The 23,159-nt window shown below is 42.5% G+C and overlaps 1 protein-coding gene across 2 annotated transcripts in view; it reads left to right on the forward strand.

Annotated features, from left to right (window-relative positions):
* ston2 (stonin 2) overlaps positions 1 to 23,159 on the forward strand; it is a 71,137-nt gene that overhangs the window by 27,775 nt on the left and 20,203 nt on the right. For both annotated transcript variants that reach the window (XM_063007413.1, XM_063007414.1), the window contains one exon: positions 5,763 to 5,936. In XM_063007413.1, coding sequence (XP_062863483.1) covers positions 5,763 to 5,936 — 174 coding nt within the window. The remainder of the gene's footprint in view (positions 1 to 5,762; positions 5,937 to 23,159) is intronic.

The raw sequence follows: 23,159 nt of genomic DNA on the forward strand, positions 1-23,159 counted from the left end.
TACCCGACATGCAGGCCCATATCATCAACAACTGTGGAAATTAACATGTTTTCTTTAGGCAGTTATCTTCATAAATTTCACTGGACAGACACCAAACAAAAGTTCCAGCATCATCACCTTGCCCAATGCAGATTCGTGATTCATCACTGAAGATCACTTTTATCCAGTCACCCACAGTCCACGATTGCTTTTCTTTAGCCTACTTTAACCTTGTTCTTTTCTTTTTAGGTGTTAATGATGGCTTTTGTTTGGCTTTTCTGTATGTAAATCCCATTTCTTTTAGGTGATTTCTTACAGTTCAGTCACAGACATTGACTCCACTTTCCGGCCACTTGTTTCTCATTTGTTTTGTTGTGCATTTTCTGTTTTCAAGACATATTGCTTTAAGTTTTCTATCTTGATGCTTTGATGTCTTACTTGGTCTACCAGTGCTTCCCTTTTACAACCTTCCCATTTTGTTTGTACTTGGTCCAGATTTTAAACACAGCTTACTGGGAACAACCAACATCTTTTGCGACATTCCACAATGATTTATCTTCTTGAAGGAGTTTTATAATCCTCTCATTTGTTTCAACTGACATATCTTGTGTTGGAACCATGATTCATGACAATCTGCTTTGTGCAACAGCTCTCCGAGGTGTAAGTACTCTTTTTAAACTGAAGAATAATTAGCAAATCTAATCTGCTGCAGATGTTTTGTTTTTAAACTGCAAATTACAGAGTGATTCCATAATTTTTTCCTCAGATTTGAGTGATTCCATTTATTTTTCCTCTACTTGATCTAAAAAAAGCAATTGTGACTGACCACAACTATTATATTTGTTTCTTTTTTTTATTGTTTCTTAATGCCAGAAGGTTGACATTTTGAAAAATGATAGTTTTGTGGCATGTCTGTGATTTATTTTTTTTCTACAAAATTAAACAATTGACAGAACATCTTCCAAGAGTGGTGATTCCATAATTTTTGCCAGGGGTTGTACATGCACACGTCCATACATTGTCTATAAATAGCCAGTATATAGTCTTATAGTTTGTATAATTTCCCCAGGTTCCCAGCTGGAGCGGTTCGGATCCATTCTGTGTGAATGTTTGCATGTTCTCCCCGTGTCTGCGTGGGTTTCCTCCGGGTGCTCCGGTTTCCTCCCACAGTACAAAGGCGTGCAAGTGAGGTGAACTGGAGATACTAAATTGTCCATGACTGTGTTTGATATAACCTTGTGAACTGATGAATCTTGTGTAATGAGTAACTACCGTTTCTGTCATGAATGTAACCAAAGTGTAAAACATGATGTTAAAATCCTAATAAACAATTATTTGACCACAAAACTCCTCCAGAAGGCTCGCCATCAAATAATCAAAAACTAACTTTAGTAGCCATGGCTTTTTTCTTTTATTGAAGGTACTGAGGCTATAATTATATAAAGCTTGATTGACTGTGATTGATGACTAATGTGTTCAAACAGCTGACATGTTTTAGACCTGTTTTTGATTTTGAGTTTTATAACATATTGGCAGCATGGTGTCTCAGTGAATAGCACTGATGCCTCACAGCAGAAAGGTCCTGGGTTCGATTCCCAGGTGGAGCGGTTCAGATCCATTCTGTGTGGATTTTGCATGTTCTGTCCGTGTCTGTGTGGGTTTCCTCCGAGAGCTCCGGTTTCCTCTCACAGTACAAAGACGTGCAAGTGAGGTGAATTGGAGATACAAAATTGTCCATGACTGTGTTTAATATTAAAAACTTGAGCTGATGAATCTTGTGTAACCAGTAATTATCTGTCCTGTCATAAACGTAACCAAAGTGTGTAAAACATCACTTTAAAATCCATATAATAAATGGCAGTACCAAACTTTTATGTGATTTGTATGTGCAGACAATAATTGGCTCTTGTATTGGGAGCTGAAGTGTACAAATGCCTCACAGATTGTTACAATCTCTTGTTTGCGTTTTGTTTGTGTGCACTTTGGAGGCTACACTTTATATGCAACACATATTTAACCCACTGTGTCGTTTATTTTCTGCTGTATAGTTGGAAGCATAATTATGTTGACAAATTTTTTTTTTTTTAAGGTTCATGCTTGAAAACAGTGAACTACTTTTGTTTTAAACTGTTTAACTAGTCACTCCAAATAACAGAGCAGTGCTGTGTGTCAGAATATTAATCACACTGTTAGTAATGAAATGCTGCATGCTGTATAGAAATGTATTTATGTATATTTTATGCTCCCAGTTTTTCTGGATTGCCTTCACCGCTAAGAAAGCATCAGATGGTCCCTCATTATTCAGTCAGATTATTGCTTTGAATTAAGGCACCTAAGTAGGAGCATTTTAAGGCATCTAAGAATTCGAACAGCCTGTGACTCAGGAGTGTAGGATGACATAAAATGCATCTATGTAGAAAGATCACTAGTTTTTCAGACAGACCCTAGCTATCCTAGTTATATTGCTAATAACTCACACCTATGTATTTGTGTATGCCTGGATTGCAGCATCAGTACCAGTGTTCCAGGTACAGCAGTGATTTTTTTTTTTTTTTTTTTTTTTTTCACTGCTGGCCGAACGAAAAGCTCCAACCAACAGCATCCTGTGCTCAGAAACGGACTCGTCTCTTTGAAATGAATGTATTGATTTTAGCAGTGCTGAGACGTTGATCTCTAACTCTATTTCCTGCAGCACTTACAAATTTAGTCAAGTGTGGGACGCCAGAGATGCCACGTTACCATGGTGATCGGAGTTAGTCACTCCATTTACTGAGGCTTTTATATGAGGAAATGCAGCGCATCTTCATGTGAAAGTGGAAGAGACCAAGTGATTATTCTGTTAGAGACTAATGGAGGAAAATTATCCATCTGAGATACTGCTGAAATTTTTTTTTTAGCATTTTAACATCATGTTTTACACACTTCATGACAGGACATGTAGTTACTTGTTACATATACACAAGATTCATCAGTTTTTAAATATCAAACACAGTCATGGACAGTTTTGTATCTCTAATTCACCCTCTTGCACGTCTTTGGACTGTGGGAGAAAACCGGAGCTCATAAACCTTTTCATTTTCTGTCCATTGATTTCTGTGGAGGAGTCGGGCACAGTGACTCCACCACAAACTGCTATATTCAACCCCCAGCCACCACCAGCTAATGTCTCAATGCGGTAAAAGAAATGGATATGTCCAGAATATGTGGGCATCTGGCCTCAAGGTGGTCCAACATCCCGTTTTAAAACCATTAGGCACCCAAACGATGGGAATTCATGTGCTGGAACAGGTCCAGGCCACAAAGTTTATTTTCCACTCCGAGAGTTTCACCACTAGCCCTTTCAGACCAAAATTAGGTGAGCAAACTGGAATGAAACACGTTACATGTTGAACCATTCGGCACATTTTCACCAAAAACAAATAGGTTCAGAACAAGGAATGTTTGTGTTAGTTGGAACCGAAAAAAACCGTGATGACATCTGTGGGTGTGTGAAGTTGTATAGGAAAGAGAAACCAACAATGTTATTGCAGTATACTCAGTTGATGACACATCCTTGGTTCCAATTAAAACTGCTGCAAAAGTGGGTCGTTTCTCTGAATAGCATCAAGGTCCTAAAAAGCCTGAACACAACCAGTTTAGGATCCAGACTTATATTGGTCAAAAGGGACAGCATGGTGGCTTAGTGGGTAGCACTGTCTCCTCACAGCAAGAAGGTCCTGGGTTCGATCCCCAGGTTTGGCAGTCTGGGTCCTTTCTGTGTGGAGTTTGTATGTTCTCCCCATGTCTGTGTGGGTTTTCGCCAGGCGCTTCGGTTTCCTCCCACAGTCCAAAGACGTGCATTAAACTTGTGAACTGATGAATCTTGTGTAATGAGTAATTACCTGTTCTGTCATGAATGTAACCAAGGTGTGTAAAACATGACGTTAAAATCCTAATAAATAAATAAAGAAATATATTGGTCAAAAAGAGCAATCAGTTCACTGTTATTCTTCTGGTATTTAGCTGTGTACAGGCGACGGCATGCACGTTTGAACATTTAGTTGATGATAAATGGAGCGTGTGTTGGTTTGCTGAAGTTGCTGTATCATATTTGACTCCTGAAATGAAGTCAGCCTGTGAGATTGTGCTCTGTAACAGTAATTTAGAACAAAAGTGCTCTTGTGTGATGAAATTTAGCAGGGCTAATTAAGCGCGCTGAGCTGATTGATTGCGACGAGGTTTAATCCGCTGATACCCATCAGCACACTCTCGCTCATCCATGAGGTGTAATCCGTTTGCTAAAACACGCATCTCTCCACTGTGAATATTTATTAGTCTCTGTCTGTAATTCAGTGATTGCACCTGCTCATTACGGAAACACACACGTGTATGTACTGTGTATGAGTGTGTATGTGTGCTTTTTGTGTTGGGTTGACAAATGCGTCTCTCTTAGATTAAATTTTTAGGTACAGTGGTACCTTGTTACTCAACATCCCCTAAAATCGAAATCTTTGAAACTCGACGTGTGTGTGCTTCTGCCGCTTTGTTCAGCGCTTGACTTGAGCGGTGCGGTAAAACTTCATCAAAGTGTGAATATGAGGCCAATCTGCATTTGTCTAAAAGAACTGTCAAATTCACTCTGAAAGCTCCACATGTATGTGGTTTAATGTACTAAAAAATGACACAGGAACACTCTTAAGATTAGATTAGATTCAACTTTATTATCATTGTGCAGAGTACAAGAACAGAGCCAACGAAATACAGTAGCATCTAACCAGAAGTTCAAGATAGAGATTATTTACATATAATACAGTTAAAGTGCAGTAGTGACCAGGTAAGTAAAAATGAAGAGGCATATATTAAGAACAGTAAACAATGATTGTCCAGTGTAAAGACTAGTGTATCCAACAGCGTCTGTCTGTCGTATATGTAGTTCGCACGAGTGATTCGAGCGAAAACGCAGTAAATTGCCAAGTAAATAAACACTATATTGCTAAAACTGGTGAGACGCAGAGCCTCGCGATGTACACGCGCCGCCATCTTGCCATCTGTTACTGCTCATAAGTTCTCTCCACTAATTAAATTCCTCACTCGTTGTTTTAGTACAAGTCACGTTAAGCCACACTCCATAGGAAACAATGGCACAGTCAGCGCAAAAGTGGTTTTTGACACTTCTCATGTGAATGCGCCCTTACTAAACTTGCTAAGGAACACGGTATTCCAAGGAAACAATAAAGAAGTAAAGTGCAGGTTTTATTGTATTTTAATTTATTTCTTTTTGTTTTCAATTATATTTGTTTTTTCATATTATATTTGTGTTATTTTCAGTAAGTGTCAAAAACAACCCCATTATTTTACATTAGCCTAAAATATATGCAGTTCCACGGGACCCTGGAACGCATTTACAGGTTTTCCAAACGTCCTTATGGAAAAAAATACGTTGAAACTCAACGCCACTCTCAGAACCAACTGACGTTGAGTTTCAAGGTACCACTGTAGTATGTATGGGTCGGGGCCTGAATCTACTCTGCCAACACTGGATGCAAGACAGAAATGCACCCTGTGTAGGGCACCACACAAGTTTTCCCCATCAGACTTTACTGGCCTTTTGTAACTGTCTGTGTTAAATTCAGAGTAATGGTGCTTCCAATGCAACTTTTATGTCAACTTTTATGTTATCAAACTTGATTGTACTTATAGATATTGAGACCATCTTGTGTATAGAATTGAATGAAAATATACAACATTACCATAATACATTTTCATGTATTATCTTCACTAAGGTCTACCCTCATGTCTTGCAGGTCACAGACACTCCGTATGTTCCTCAGCCAGTTTTTGGAGCACAGCGGGTGTCTCTGAGAGCATAGAGTCTGAAGAACAGAGCTCAGTAAGCATGGACGCCTCATCCTATGATCTCCCACCTCTCACTTTGGAGGAGCCACCCAACCACAGCTCGTCCACTCTGCATTCACCCAGTGAGTATACTCAAGTATAATTATGATGCACACACACTCTATGCTATGACTCTTCTTCTTCCTCAGCCTTTGTCCCGTTCGGTTGCGGGGTCGGCTCGTCTGGATCGCAGTCGCCATTTTTCTCGGTCATGAGCTTGGTCTGGGTGGAGTCGTGCAGCGGCGAGGTCAATGTGCAGCGTGTCTGTCCAGCGCTGCTTTGGGCGGCCTTTTGGGCGCTTTCCGGGCACTTCAAGGCTGAAGCCGATGTGTGCAAGTGAAACGGCATCTGAACGAAGTACGTGGCCGTACCATCGGAGGCGTGCTTCACGCATCTTCTCTGTGATGTGAACGACGCCGTAACGCCGGCGAATGTCGTCGTTTCTGACGTGGTCGAAGCGCGTGTTGCCACTAATCCAGCGCAGCATCTTTGTCTCCATGACGGCAAGGCGGCACTCGATCTCCTTAGTGGTGGGCCAGCACTCTGAGCCGTAGAGAGCGACTGGGCGGATGACTGCGCGGTAGATCTTTGACTTTAGGCGATCCTTCGTGCGGTGGTCACAGAGCACCCCGGTAGTGGAGCGCCACTTCAGCCAAGCAGCATTGACCCGCGCGTTGGCTTCATGCTTCAGGCTACCATCAGCCGAGATCGACGAGCCAAGATATTTAAAGTGCTCTGTGCGGGTCAGATCAACACCGCTGACCTTGATTGTGCCGTATACGTTCACATCTGTTGTCAGGTACTCGGTCTTTTTGAGGTTCAGTCGGAGCCCGTTTTGTGCGAGGCGATCGTGCCAGGTCTGGACGAGCAGCTGCAGGTCGGTCTTGTCGTGGGTGGCGAGGAGCACATCATCTGCATAGAGCATAGTATAGGGCGGCGTTCGTTGGAGGTCACGAGTGATGGTGTCCATGACGAGTATGAACAGCAAGGGTGAGAGGGCAGAGCCTTGGTGCACGCCTACAGAGATGTGCAGTGGCTTTGACGTTCCGGCAGCGCTTCGAACTCGAGTCTTTGGGTCGCGGTAGAGGAGCTGGACCCAGGTGACGAGTTCCTCAGGCACTTGGTGCTGGCGCAGCGCATGCCAGATCAGTTTGTGTGGGACCCGGTCGAAAGCTTTCTCAAGGTCAAGGAATGCGACGTGAAGCGGCCTCTGCTTCTCGCGATGCTTCTCAATGAGCAGTCGGGCAGCATGGATCGCGTCGGTCGTTCCGCAGCCTTTCACAAAGCCAGCCTGGTTAACTGTCAGCTGGATGAGATCACGGATCCGCTTGTCAAGGATGCGCTCAAACACCTTCATGGTATGTGAGAGGAGGCGAATCGGCCTATAGTTGGCGCAATCAGCGGGGCAGCCTTTTCGCTTCCAGATGGGCACTGTCATGCTTTGCTGCCAGTCGGCAGGTATTTTCCGCTCCTCGACGATGCGGTTAAACAACTTGGCAAGCCAAGGGGCGGGGTTCCAACTCCTGGATTTCCAGAGCTCTGCCACGATGTCATCAGGTCCTGCTGCCTTGCCGGACTTCATCCGCTGGAGTGCTTCAGCGACTTCTTCAGCATTGATGGGCAGGACAGGACCGGGAACAGGATGTAGCTGGGGGATTGGCGGGTGCGGGAACTCCTCGGTGAAGATCTTTTCGAAGTGCTGTCGCCATCGCTCCACAGCGGCCTTCTTGTTGACGATCAGCTTGCCGTTCTCATCATTAACACAGTGGAACTGTTCGATATCCTGTGTTTGCTGATGTCGGCGCTTGACGAGACGGAAGAGGTCGCGTTCGCCCTCTCGCGTGTCGAGCTTCTCATAGATCTCGGTATAGTGAGCGGCCTTCTTCTTGGCAACGGCTTTCTTTGCTGCCTTCCTGGCTTCGCAGTAGGCCATCCACTTCGCAGCAGTCCTGTCATTGAGGAAAGCATGGTAGGTCCACTTCTTCTCTCGGACCTTGGCCATTACATCCTCCGTCCACAGCCACGTATCACGTTTGATGAAGCGGGTGCCAGGCTTGGTGTTGCCGAGAGTAGCGCGGGCTGCTGTGTGGATTGCGTTCTTTGTCTTCTGCCATGTTTCCTCGACAGTCGTCACATCTGGCAGGCGAGTTTGTAAAATCATCTGCGTCTCCTTCTCACGCATTCGCCACCACTTGATGCGGGCAGGGCCTGTTCGTTCTTCTCGTGTCAGCTTTGGCGGCTTGATGCGGAGCGTTGCAATGATTGGCCGATGCTGTGTTGTTACCGTTTCGTAGGGCACGGCCTTCGCATCAGTGACGATCTTCAGGTCACGTCGTCGCACAAGGATGTAGTCGATTTGTGACTTTGTGCCGCCGCTGTAGTATGAGATGAGGTGGGAGGACCGCTTCTGGAACCAGGTGTTGGTGATGACGAGGTCATGGGCGTTGGCAAAGTCGAGGGCGCGGTTGCCATCGTCGTTGCGTAGGCCATAGCCCTTGCCGCCGTGGCTGCGGTTGCCGTCTGCTGTCTCGCCGACATGGCCGTTGAAGTCACCGGCGAGGATGATGAGTGCGTCGGCGGGCACTTCACGGACCTCCTTGTCAAGCATCTTCCAAAAGGCGTCCTTCTCGGAGTTGCTGCGACCGGTCTGCGGGGCATAGGCCGAGAAGAAGTGAATTGTCTGCTCGGATGTGACAAGCACAATCTTCATCAGCCGGTCGTCATTGTGACTGGTTTCTTGGACGCAGTTGCGGAAACGTTTCGACACGACGATGTCGACGCCGTTACGGGTTCGTGGGCTGCCAGTATAAATCAGCTTGTAGCCATCATTGCCTTCCTGGTCGTCAAGATTTCGGGACTTTTTGCCGCTCCATCGCGTCTCCTGCAGCGCACAGAGATCGATCCGCCGTTGGTGAAGAGCCTTAGTCAGGTCACCGCTTTTTGCATTCATTGTACCAACGTTGAGCGTCGCGACCCGGATCGTGTTGTGTTGTTTGGGGACTCGCTTGCTTGCGTCCCGGCGTCGTCCTTGCGTCGGGAGCCCTTGCACACTTGTCGACAGGGTCGGGCCAGACCCTGCCGCGTCGATTCGGGTGGACGCCCTAGCTTTATCCCGGGAATTCTTTTGACTGTGAGCCATAGGATAACGACGGTTTATTAATTAATACACCTTCCGGCCGGCCTGTCGTGAGGGCCTGTCATCCGAGAGGCGGTCCGTGTTTAGCTCGCCCTGTTTTGGCAGGGAGTTTCCAGGGGCACCACGAGGAGGAGCGGACATCACCCCCACACTCTATGCTATGACTAATTGCACAAATTAGAGACTGTACACCATGTGATAATGCCACGTGTTGAGTCTAGCTTGATCCAAATTGCTATGTAAACCAGGATGGTGTTACACACGTATTTGCATTTGACAGCAATGATTCATTGACATGTATAATGTGTGTGTGTGTGTTTTAATTTGCAGCTCAAATACAACGTCATTTAGTCCAGTAAAAACAAACAAAAAAATATATAGGTACAGCTCAGCTTACTTTAAAGTAAGAAAGACACACAGAAGGAATCATGCAGGCCTTTAGCTGTTTATTTGTACTAATCGGTGTCAATGCTTTTAAGAATCCTCCCAGAATTAGAAACACGCAGACAAGGCATATAGGAAGTTAGGGCACCAAGTTACAGTTCATCCACAGCTGGAATATAAGGTTTGTTTTTTTTTGTTTTACTTTGGTTGTTGGTCATGTTTCAGTTTTTAAACACCTCACTGTCACTGCTGGACTGAGAATAGTCCACCAACCAAAAATATTCAGCCAACAGCGTGCTGTGGGCAGCGTCCTGTGATCACTAATGAAAGTCTACTCAAACTCAAACAGCAGCAATAGATGAGCGATCGTCTCTGACTTTACATCTACAAGGTGGACCAACTAGGTAGGAGTGTCTAATAGAGTGGGCAATGACTGGACTCTGTATTTAAAAACTCCAGCAGCGCTGCTGTGTCTGATCCACTCAAACCAGCACAACACACACTAACACACCACCACCATGTCAGTGTCACTGCAGTGCTGAGAATCATCCACCACCTAAATAATACCTGTGAGAAAGTCCTGACCATGGAAGAACAGGGTGAAAGCAGGTTTAAAAAGCATGTAAAGAAACAGATGGACTACAGTCAGTAATTGTAGAACTACAAAGTGCTTCTATATGGTAAGTGGAGCTGATAAAATGGACAGTGAGTGTAGAAACAAGGAGGTGGTTTTAATGTTATGGCTGATCGGTATATATCTACATATACAGTGTATCACAAAAGTGAGTACACCCCTCACATTTCTGCAGATATTTAAGTATATCTTTTCATGGGACAACACTGACAAAATGACACTTTGACACAATGAAAAGTAGTCTGTGTGCAGCTTATATAACAGTGTAAATGTATTCTTCCCTCAAAATAACTCAATATACAGCCATTAATGTCTAAACCACCGGCAACAAAAGTGAGTACACCCCTTAGTGAAAGTTCCTGAAGTGTCAATATTTTGTGTGGCCACCATTATTTCCCAGAACTGCCTTAACTCTCCTGGGCATGGAGTTTACCAGAGCTTCACAGGTTGCCACTGGAATGCTTTTCCACTCCTCCATGACGACATCACGGAGCTGGCGGATATTCGAGACTTTGCGCTCCTTCACCTTCCGCTTGAGGATGCCCCAAAGATGTTCTATTGGGTTTAGGTCTGGAGACATGCTTGGCCAGTCCATCACCTTTACCCTCAGCCTCTTCAATAAAGCAGTGGTCGTCTTAGAGGTGTGTTTGGGGTCATTATCATGCTGGAACACTTCCCTGCGACCCAGTTTCCGGAGGGAGGGGATCATGCTCTGCTTCAGTATTTCACAGTACATATTGGAGTTCATGTGTCCCTCAATGAAATGTAACTCCCCAACACCTGCTGCACTCATGCAGCCCCAGACCATGGCATTCCCACCACCATGCTTGACTGTAGGCATGACACACTTATCTTTGTACTCCTCACCTGATTGCCGCCACACATGCTTGAGACCATCTGAACCAAACAAATTAATCTTGGTCTCATCAGACCATAGGACATGGTTCCAGTAATCCATGTCCTTTGTTGACATGTCTTCAGCAAACTGTTTGCGGGCTTTCTTGTGTAGAGACTTCAGAAGAGGCTTCCTTCTGGGGTGACAGCCATGCAGACCAATTTGATGTAGTGTGCGGCGTATGGTCTGAGCACTGACAGGCTGACCCCCCACCTTTTCAATCTCTGCAGCAATGCTGACAGCACTCCTGCGCCTATCTTTCAAAGACAGCAGTTGGATGTGACGCTGAGCACGTGCACTCAGCTTCTTTGGACGACCAACGCGAGGTCTGTTCTGAGTGGACCCTGCTCTTTTAAAACGCTGGATGATCTTGGCCACTGTGCTGCAGCTCAGTTTCAGGGTGTTGGCAATCTTCATGTAGCGCAACAATTCGTCTTTTAAGATCCTCAGAGAGTTCTTTGCCATGAGGTGCCATGTTGGAACTTTCAGTGACCAGTATGAGAGAGTGTGAGAGCTGTACTACTAAATTGAACACACCTGCTCCCTATGCACACCTGAGACCTAGTAACACTAACAAATCACATGACATTTTGGATGGAAAATGACAAGCAGTGCTCAATTTGGACATTTAGGGGTGTAGTCTCTTAGGGGTGTACTCACTTTTGTTGCCGGTGGTTTAGACATTAATGGCTGTATATGGAGTTATTTTGAGGGAAGAATAAATTTACACTGTTATATAAGCTGCACACAGACTACTTTTCATTGTGTCAAAGTGTCATTTTGTCAGTGTTGTCCCATGAAAAGATATACTTAAATATCTGCAGAAATGTGAGGGGTGTACTCACTTTTGTGATACACTGTATATGTTTATACATTATGCAAACTATCTCCATCAGACGTAAAACCACCAATCACAGCCTAAATTAAAAATATGTGCAGAATTATTGGGAAATGGAGACCAAAAACAAGCTCCACAACATCCACCCCAACATCCAGGCTCGACCAAAGTCGCTACCTGGAAAGCAGGTTGAACAGACAGCATATACAGGAGGTCTCACTCATCTGACACATGCACATCTGGTGAAGGAGGAGTGCCCACTGATCTGTGACCACTGTAAAATCAAAGTGCCCCAAGTACCACAAAAATGCTGAAAACTAGCGATATCACACACAATGGATGAAATATTTAACAAAAGCAGATACGTTTAAAAAAGAAACTGACAGTACATGGATAGCATCATGGTATCCTAACTACCTGTCTTGTCATGAATGTAACCAAAGTGTACCAAAGCCACCACCTCAGAGCTAATAAGATGGAATGTGTGAGGCAGAAAGAAACCCATACTATCCAGAAATTCACTGTGTGTGTTCTGAAAATCATCTGATTAGTGCCGTGTTAGTGCAAAACTGGTTTTGGAATTTTTATAAAAAATATGCTGACCGTATTAAACAGTCAAGTCTGAGCCAGCCGACAGATATGATTAAACTTTGCAAATTCTGTCAGGATTGCTGATCAAATATCTGACACAAGAAGTGCCAAAAGTTTTTAAATGTTTAATTAAAAGTGGCTGATTAAGGTAACAGGAGCAAAGAGACAGAATCAAACATAAGGTGGGCTGCATGTATATTTTTGACCCAGCAGATTTTGATATGTTTTTGAAAACCCTACTACAACCCTTACAATTAAACATATTTTGTTAGAATGTCCTAGAATTTCAGCCATTAGAGACAACTTTTATAGGACTGAGAACATGAAAGACTTGTTCAGAAGATACTTCCAATTAAAATTCTGAACTTTTAAGACAGACTTGATATTAGGGCCACCGCGATTGGTTGACCTAGTCGACGACGTCGACGCTTATTTTAAGTCGATGCAACGTTTTTAAAACTATGCTTATAAATGATCCTTTTTAATTTTTTATAACGTTTCCATTTATATAACCGTTCATATGATTCCCTCAGCACTACTTGCTGCATGCATGACCTAAGTCGTATTTGGTCCAGTCACTGGTTTCTGCATTAAGTGCAGTCATAAAAAAAAAAGCGATCAAAACGCAAAAAGCTTTTCATATGAATGCGCCTTAACGCTAACCACTGTTTTTTGAGTGAATGTGCAAATTAGAATCTGCGCTCAATCTGTCTTTACTGCACGTTGGACTTAATGAGACGTGCCCACCTCTATTTTATTTCTGCTATAAGTTTAAGCACTTGAGAATTTAATTATATGGACATAAACCCTGTTTACATTTAGTTTTGTGCCATATTATTATGTCATACAGTTTGTTGTTAAAATAAAAGAAGCGTAAATGAGATTCTGAATTAAATCTTTTGAAGGAAATTTAATCGTTAGATTAATCGACTAATCGATAAAAGTCTAAAGATTAATCGATAGAAAAATTGTCGTTAGTGGCAGCCCTACTTGATATAAAACAAATGATCTGAACAAATAATGTTGTGCAGTTTCAATATCTGTCTGCCATAAATATAGCCAGTATGTTGCTAATATGGCAATAAACCCAAACAAACGAACAAAAACCCTAAATAAACTGGAATTCTTACCCTATCATGGCGTAGATGTCTCTTACAAGTAAATGTTAATCTTTGACTACAACTGTAAATATTTTGGGTGCAGGGTGGCGCAGTGGTAGTTGCAAGAAGGGCCTTGGTTCGATTTCCTGGCCAGACGACCAGGGTCCTTTTTATAGGACTTCTAAAATTCATGTATTTTTTCAACTCGTATTGTTCTGCTGACTAAAATAATTGTTATACAAAAAAATACCCATATTATTTATGGGGGGAAAAAAGCAAAGTAAAAACACTACTCAAACTCAAAGGTAGCTTTATTGGCATGACAAATAAGGACATTTGTATTGCCAAAGCTCAATTACAGTTTTAGGAAAAAGTAGAAGAAAAACAATAAAATAGTACAATGTATACAAAACAATATATATAATAATAATAAAAAAAACTGTGCAAATAGTAACAACAATAAAAATGGTAACAGTGACAGTAATATTTTATAGTATTACTGTGTGTGAGACATACTTGTCTCAGACTTTTGGCCCCCACTGTATATGAGTAGCAATTGTCTTAAATGCTGAGCCCATTTCTAGGCCAAAGCTGTACCACAAGCTATTTATGAACTGCTTTGAAAAGCACACAGTGATACACAAAACTAAAAAGCCGCCACACTCCATAGGAAACGACGGCACAGCCAGCACAAAAGCGGTTTTGGCGCTTCTCATGTGATGTGCGCCCTCACTTCCTCTCAGTGACTCAGAGGTGTGTGAGTGTCCTCCAGCTCTCCTTCATGGTCTGTAAGTCTAAAGAAAACCACAACACCCAGGCAAACACAACATCCACTGCACTAAAAGTGTGTGTGAAATGAACTATAAGTGTGTGTGAAACTGCCACCCGGGCCCAACAACAGGCCGTCAGCTTGATGGGGAAATGATAGATGATCTGGGAGGCACAAATTCCGGCAGCCCCTGACGCGTGTTCCTCAGGCACTCTCCCTGACTGAGTAATGAGCGGCGTAGAGCGGCGCCCGGCTGATTGCAGGCAGAAATCTTCCTCTCTCCGTAGCTCAGGTAATTCACCGCAGAGCCGTTAGCGGCGAGAACCGATCCATCTCTCCTCACCTCAGCTGCCTGCCACGCGCTCGCTCCGAACGAGGTTTCTATGGAGACCGGGGCCGGGCACGGCGCAATGACAAGTTTTATTTATTAAAGCGCAGACGGCCTCTTTCCTTCTCACGTCTGAGAGAGAACGCTGAGCCATCAGCACAGATTTGTGAGTGGGTGAAGAAGTGACCTTGAGAAGAACGAACACTGGTGCAGTACAGGAATGGAGTCATTATTTAATGCAAGTTACAGAAAATATTGTCGCACCATATGGCCAAATATATGTGGACACCATATATTTCTAAGTTTTATCCTTACTGATTGGTAATAGCTTTAAATTTTAGCTTTGTAGCAACAGTTAAGGGAAGGCCCTTTTCTGTTTAAACACAACCTGTACTCCTATATAAATGTGTAAAGCGAGGTCCCTAAACACATGGTTTGACAAGTTTGGTTGAAGGGTTTTGACCTCAAACCCACTTAACACCTTTTTTGATCAGTTGGTACATTAATTACAAGCTGTTCAGTAAAGCATGTTAATAAAGAGCACTGGGGGCGGCACGGTGGCTCGGTGAGTATCACTGCCACCTCACAGCAAGAAGGTCCTGGGTTCGATCCCCAGGTGAAGCGGTCCAGGTCCTTTTTGTGTGAAGTTTGCATGTTCTCGCCGTGTGTGTGTGGGTTTTCTCCAGGAGCTCTGGTTTCCTCCCACAGTCCAAAGACACACAAGTGAGGTGAATTGAAGATACAAAATTATCCATGATTGTGTTTGACATTAAACTTGTGAACTGATGAATCTTGTGTAAACAGTAACTACCTGTCCTGTCATAAGTGTGTAAAACATGACCTTAAAAATCCTAATAAATAATAAACAAACATTAATTGCAAGCCGTTCAGTAAAGCATGTTAATAAAGAGCACTGGGGGCGGCACGGTGGCTCGGTGGGTATCACTGTCGCCTCACAGCAAGAAGGTCCTGGGTTCGATCCCCAGGTGAAGCGGTCCAGGTCTTTTCTGTGTGAAGTTTGCATGTTCTCCCCGTGTCTGTGTGGGTTTCCTCCGGGAGCTCCGGTTTCCTCCCACAGTACAAAGATGTGCAAGTGAGGTGAACTGGAGATACAAAATTGTTTATGATGAACTGATGAACCTTGTGTAATGAGTAACTACCTGTCCTGTCATAAATGTAAGCAAAGTGTGTAAAACATGACATTAAAAATCCTAATAAATAATAATAAATAACCAAGCGCTTTATCCAGATCAAGGTCGCAGGATGGCCAAGTTCCACCGGAAAATACTGGGCGCAAGGCAGGAATAACCTGGACAGGGTGCCAATCCATCGCATCCCCTGTCCACAACGACGTAAACGGTCACGTCTGCGTAGACGATCCGTCGGCCAATAACACTGCTTTTAATCTCAGAGGTGATGGGCTAGTGTAATAGACATAATAATCACTGTAGCATCACTGCCAGTGGTCACTTATTTTTTTCAACATATCAAAAAGACCTCCCATTTACTTTCAAATTCATTGATCAAACCCTGTAAAATTTTATGAACCAAGAACTTTAGTGTGAGTGAGTCAGGTAGGGGGTTATGTTTACTGACTTTTAGCAAAGAGAAAGGTGACACAAATTTGTCCTCTTTTGTGGAGGACAGACAAGCCCCAAAATCGTCCAATAATTCAGCAGTAAAGTCTGATCAAAAGTATTAAGACACCCCTTCTAATTATTGAATTCATGTGTTTCAGCCACAGGAATTGCTAACAGGTGTAATAAATAAATTACATGAAGGAAAGTCTTGTGAGAGAGAAGTCTTTTTAGGCAGTGGTAGCTCAGCAGTTAAGTTACAGGGCTAGTAATCAGAAGGTTGCTGGGTCAAGGCCCACATCTGCCAGGTTGCCACTGTTGGGCCCTTGAGCAAGGCCCTTAACCCTCAATTGCTTACAATGTACTGTATGTGTTCACAATTGTAAGTTGTTTTGGATAAAAGATTTTGCTAAATGCTGTTAATGGGATAAAGGAGTGTTCAACAAGCTTGTGGACAGCTGTCTAAATACTTTAAGGTTGAAATAAAAATGACATTTATCACAGACTGGGGAAAAGTATGTGGACACGCCTCCTAATTATTGAGTTTAGGTTTCTGTCTCACATTGCTAAACGGTTTCTAAAAATAAAAAATATGGTTCCAAAGTTGAGGCAAAAGATTAGGGAAGATCATCGTCCTCTTCCTGTATAAATTTGTCAGTGTACATTAAGTGACATCCATAAAGACAAGCTTTAATGAGTTTGGTGTCAGTTTAGTATTTTGCTGAACTGTTGCTGTTATAAATCCTGATTTTGTAATGACTGTGGATTTACACAGAGCTGATTTGGTGTGAGGGTGGATCAGTCTAAGGAAATGGTGTATGTGCTGGTGTTTGCTTTGTTGGGTGAAGTGTGTTTATACACACGTCATTTTAACACACACACGGTGTGATATGAGGCCGCCTCTGTTTGCTGTTGGTTTATGACCAGTGTAATAGCTGCTGTGACTCTGAAGTAGCTTTGTGTGTGTGTGTGTGTTTGTGTGTGTGTGTTTGTGTGTGTTGTTCTGTCCATTCACTGTCTGAATGCTTTGTCCAAAAAGAAACTTTTCAATTCAGCCCTAATGTAAACAGTCGAACAGGAAATGTTTCTCATGTGAAAATTACTTAATAATTTTTTAGTTTTCCACCAAAATTGCAAGTGTCATTGTGGTAATATCACAATTACATTTTAAATGTATCATTCTAGACAGTTATATGTTTAGGAACTAAACTGTATTCATTCATTCATTCATTTATTGTTTGATTTACAACCAGTGTGTCCTGGTCAGGGTCGTGTTGGGATTAATTAATTGGGTAAAATGCAGCAAACACCTCAGACAGGTCAGCAGTCCATCACAGGCCATAAGCTGTATTCACTTACTGTAAAACAAATGTATACATGTAGAGGTTACATATATCAACATTTAGATTTTAATACTGACACAGTGGATGGGAGCAATTCTTTATAAAAGTTCATGGTTTTAGAATGAACTGTCAGGTGTCCACATACTTTTGGCCATATATTGCTTTGCTAGAATGTTCTGAGACAGTAAAAAGAGCCACAACCCACACCCGATTTTAGCACCACTTTTCCCAGATACCAGATCTCATGAGAGAGCGACAGCAGGGCGAGGCCGAGCTCTGTGAAACTTTTACAGTAAATATATTCAGACAATGTATTCAGACAATGCTACGTTTGTCCTTTGTCTTCTTTCCTCGGAGTTTGGTGGCTCCTTTCACTGTTTTCACTGTGAACAAATGACTGAATGAATGTGTGTTATTGTTATTGTGTGTGTGAGATTGTACAGTGTGTTGTTGCAGCGGTGCAGTTGTGAAGGAGAGCATTGCTCTATGCTGACGTGCTGCATGGGACTGATAAAAGCATGCAGACGTCCAGCTGTTTCCTTAACACACAGAGCGCGGAAGAGCAGCCCTGACCAGACACACAGCTAGTGACATTTTAGGCTGCATAACTGACAGAAATAAAACACAATAAAACAAGTGTTGCAGACCAAGAAAATGTCATTCAGCAACAGTGCATTATTTTTTACCCCAATTTTCTTCCCAATGTAGTCGTATCCAATTACACAATTGCATTTTGCCTCCTCTCTACTGCTGCCGACCTAGGGGGCACAGTGGCTCAGTGAGTAGTGCTGTCGCCTCACAGCAAGAAGGTCCTGCGTTTGATTCTTGGGTGGAGCAGTCCGGGTCCTTTCTGTGTGGAGTTTGCATGTTCTCCCTGTGTCTGTGTGGATTTCCTCCCACAGTCCAAAGACATGCATGCAAGTCTAGTGCAAGTGAGGTAAATTGGAGACACAAAATTGTCCATGACTCTGTTTGACATTAAAGACTTGAACGGCTGAAATTGTCTTGTGGGAAACCTACTCAGAAGAGTTTTATACCCATTAAGGGGGAGGTGGTGTTAATATATTAACTCCCATGGTTTAAGAACAAGATGTCCAGCAATCCCAAGGTCATGTGTCCACATGCTTTTGGCTTCATCATGTACCTCCGTTTCATATTCATTTTATTTATGGAATTTAGTACCCTGGATAGGATGCCAATCCATCGTAGTGCTTTGGCCATCACACACACCCTCAGACATAGCCAATCAGGTCTGTGTAGACACCTAGAAGGCTGATGGCACAGCAGAGATTTGAACCCAGGTCTCAGCAGTGGTAGGCTGGCGTAATAGATCACGCTTCCAGTGCATTTATCAACTTTAACTTATTCTATCACCATACAAGTATACATTTATCATCCTAGACAATGTTATGTTTAGGAACTAAACTGTAGTAAGTAATTAATTAATTTATTTGATCCTGTCATGAATGTAACCAAAGTGTGTAAAACATGACGTTAAAATCCTAATAAATAAAATAAATAATTAAATAATGCTGTCGACCTCTAATGTTTTTCTAAGAGAGCCGTGTGTAACACACGCCCCTCTGTGTGCAGTAGCCGACTGCTTATTTTTACCTTCACAAGGTGAGATCACACGGTGCTCAGTATTGTACGCTGATCTCCATTATCCCCCGTCTCTGCAGGCGGCATCCAGCAGAGGTCATAATTGCACTTTAGCAATCCCACCCATGGACGAGCCAATCATTGTCCGTATAGGTGCCTGGCCTGCTGGTAGCAGAGCTGAGATTCAGACGAGTATTTTTGTATTTGGGACAGAGCCTCGCTCTGTCGCTGGATGTTCTAGGTTTACATTAACCGTTAAGGCTGGCTGTGTATTGTAGCTTCCATTTATTCTATCATTTAATTTATTAGTGTTATTAATGACTGCTGTGACATGTGAATGTAGTAGGGCCCTAATTATAAAGCATTTAACCTGTTTAATAATACAATTCTTACATTCGTAATATCTAGGGCTGGCACCGATCTGATACTCTGATATTGGCCCAAATCACTGGATTGGATATAATCTACTACAGTCACACCTAGAAACACTGTTTAAACACAATAAAAATCACTTTATAAATGATAAATCGCTCACCTTTATAAATGATAAATCGCTCACCTTTATAAATGATAAATCGAGTCCTGGCTTGTAGATCTCTCACATCCTCAACGATTATGTTTGTTTATTATTTGTTTATTAGAATTTTAACGTCATGTTTTACACTTTGGTTACATTCATGACATGGTAGTTACTCATTACACAAGGGGTTCATCAGTTCACAAGGTTATATCAAACACAGTCATGGACAATTTTGCATCTCCAATTCACCTCACTTGCACGTCTTTTGGACTGTGGGAGGAAACCGGAGCACCCGGAGGAAACCCACGCAGACACAGGGAGAACATGCAAACTCCACACAGAAAGGACCCAGACCGCCCCACCTGGGGATCGAACCCAGGACCTTCTTGCTGTGAGGCGACAGTGCTACCCACTTAGCTACCGTGATGCCCCCTCAACGATTAATCCATTAGTGTTATGAAATAAAAACGAACTACACTGTTTTCCGTTTAGCCACAGACTAAACTTGACTAAATGTTCTGTGTGTGAAAGTTAAAATATAAATAGCAGTTTTGCATAAGTGTGATGTTGTAGGTTCTGTATTTAGTCCTTTAGAATATTTGTTTCACAGTCTGAGCATTGTTATTTAGATAGCTAGTTTAACCATGGTGCATTGAGACATGTATTATTACTGCTTAGTTGTTTGAGAGGAGAAATGACGGTATCGGATTGGTATCGGCAGATACTCAATTTGCAGTATCGGTATCGGACATAAAAAAGTGGTATCCAGCCAGTCCTAATAATATCATACATAAACACAATAAACATTAAATTAATAAATAACATGTGTGACACCAGATTTCATTTGTTGTTTCCTGTCTCTTTGCACCACTAAGCATTTTCACACCTTTTGCAACACCAGCTCCCTTGATCTCTTTATTTTTGTAGGACGGTGCTGTTTGTAGAGTTCGCCATTCCGAGCTGTGCAGCAATATCAGATATGCTAATGCCACTTTTTTACCTCTATTGTGGTTCTTACAACTTTCAACTTTCCTTTTTGCTGTCACTTTCTTTGTTTGGTTTCGCAATTGTATCTCACGGTTGGACTGCTGCAACTCCCTCCTGACAGGTGCTCACATGTCCACTATTAAACCCTTGCAGCTCATTCAAAATGCAGCTGCCCGTCTGGTTTTTAACCAACCTAAACACTGCCACATCACCCCACTGCTGTGTTCTCTTCACTGGCTTCCTGTAGCTGCACGCATTTAGTTTGAAACACTGATGCTCACCTACAAAGCCAGAAATGGACCAGCCCCAAGCTACCCTCGAGGTCTAATCAAACCCCGCTCTGTACCACGCAACCTCCGAGCCACTAGTCTCGCTCGACTTGATCCTCCACCCAGGACTAGAGGAAGACAAGCATCAAGGCTCTTCTCTGTACTGGCACCCAAGTGGTGGAACGAACTTCCCCTGTCTGTCCGAACATCTGAGTCTCTCACTGTCTTTAAAAAATTATTAAAAACCTTCATCACCTCTTTACTAAACACTTAAGCTGAGATGTACTTACTTACTAACACTCACTAATACTAATTATATATATATATTTATATATTGGTTCTAACAAGTTTTAGCAGATTTGTGTTCTTGGACTGTTGTCTACTTTAACTAGAGTAAGTTAATGTTCACTATGGAAGCACTTTTGTACGTCGCTCTGGATAAGAGCTTCTGCTAAATGCTGAAAATGTAATTGTAAATGTTTAATAAGAATATTTTAAGAATTGTCAATCTGTGCACACTTCAGCTAAAATTTACAGAAACTGGACACAATCCATCTAAAGCGAATTGTTGTATCTTAAAACTGAATAAGCTACTAAAATAAACTGTTTTTTTATTTGCTCCAACATTAGCTGGGTCTGATGACTTTAGTATTACTTCAGATTTGTGATGTTTAAGTATTTTACCACAGAGATTCTGCCTGCGTGAGTGGTGTGATGAGCAGTGGGCAGTGTGTTTACCCAGCAGCATCTGTTTAAATGAGAGCTCATCCTACTATGCGTGTGACATGTTTCTTCTCTAGCTGTGACCTCTGACCCTTATAAATCCACTTACTCCTGAAGAGTCTCACCTGCCGCTCTCCTTCAGTGGAGGTTTTCTGTGGGAACGTGAGTCAGTGGTGCTGTAGGTTTTGTTTTTCTGCTTCCTTTAGATTGCTTTAGAATAGCCACAAGAGTTGGACTTATATATTTTAAATTACAATCACTAATTCCTGCAAAATAGTGTTGTAAGGATCAGGAAATTAAGTTAATCCTCAGGTAACTGTGTGTGTGTGTGCTGTATGGCCAAGTATTTGGATACCTGACCATGAACTTGTTGGCCCGCTGTGTGATGTTTTTAGCTTTAACAAAGGCTTCTTACTAGATCTTGAAGTATGTCTGTGGGAATTTGTGCTCATTCATTCAAAAGAGGGGGCGGCACGGTGGCTAAGTGGGTAGCACTGTCGCCTCACAGCAAGAAGGTCCTGGGTTCGATCCCCAGGTGAGGCGGTCTGGGTCCTTTCTGTGTGGAGTTTGCATGTTCTCCCCGTGTCCGCGTGGGTTTCCTCCGGGTGCTCCGGTTTCCTCCCACAGTCCAAAGACATGCAAGTGAGGTAAATTGGAGACACTAAATTGTCCATGACTGTGTCTGATATAGCCTTGTGAGCTGATGAATCTTGTGTAATGAGTAACTACCGTTCCTTTCATTAATGTAACCAAAAGTGTAAAACATGACGTTAAAATCCTAATAAACAAACAAACATTCAAAAGAGCGTTTGTATGGCTGGGCACTGATGTTGGTCAAGAAACCCTCAGTCGATGTTCCAGTTAATTCCAAAGCTGTTCAGTGGGGCTAAGGTCAGGGCTCTGTGCAGGACACTGTGCCCATAAAGACATAAAGAAAAGCTCAGTTTAGAGAAACTCCAGTCCTGCTGGAACAGGAAAAGGCCTTAAACTGTTGCTTCAAAGTTGGAAGCATATCATTTCCTTTATATAATAGATTTATTACACCTGTTAGCAGCTGTTGTGACTGTGTATTGTGTTGTGTTGTTTGTGTGTGTGTGTGTGTGTAATAGTGGGTGCACCACTGTGTTTATAGATCATAGGAAATGAGTGTGACATATGTAGGTGCACCCATCTACCGCCGAAATCTCTGCTCACATTGTGTCTGATATTATCGTCCAGTCAAACGGCGAAAACACTTTAATGAATAAAAGATATAAAAGCTTATGAATAAGCTGATTATTAATACATGTTTCTAATTGTATACAGAAAAAAATTATGTAATATGAAAAGATAGGACTACATCTAAACACACACACTTTAACAAATCTTTAATCTTTACAAAAAACTATGTTGTCTATCTGGGTATTTGTAATATAATATATTATTTTTGCATATATTTGCAAAACTAACGAACATTTATGAGAATAAATAGAACAGACTTTTATGTTCGAGGTAACACAATGATACTGGTACCTGTTGGAGTTCAGACTGTCTGTGGCTGAAGAGAATAGAGAGAGAGAGAGAGAGAGAGAGAGAGAGAGAGAGAGAGAGAGACTAAGCAAAGAAAGCAA

The sequence above is a fragment of the Trichomycterus rosablanca genome, chromosome 13 (assembly GCF_030014385.1).
Source record: "Trichomycterus rosablanca isolate fTriRos1 chromosome 13, fTriRos1.hap1, whole genome shotgun sequence".
Taxonomy (NCBI): domain Eukaryota; kingdom Metazoa; phylum Chordata; class Actinopteri; order Siluriformes; family Trichomycteridae; genus Trichomycterus; species Trichomycterus rosablanca.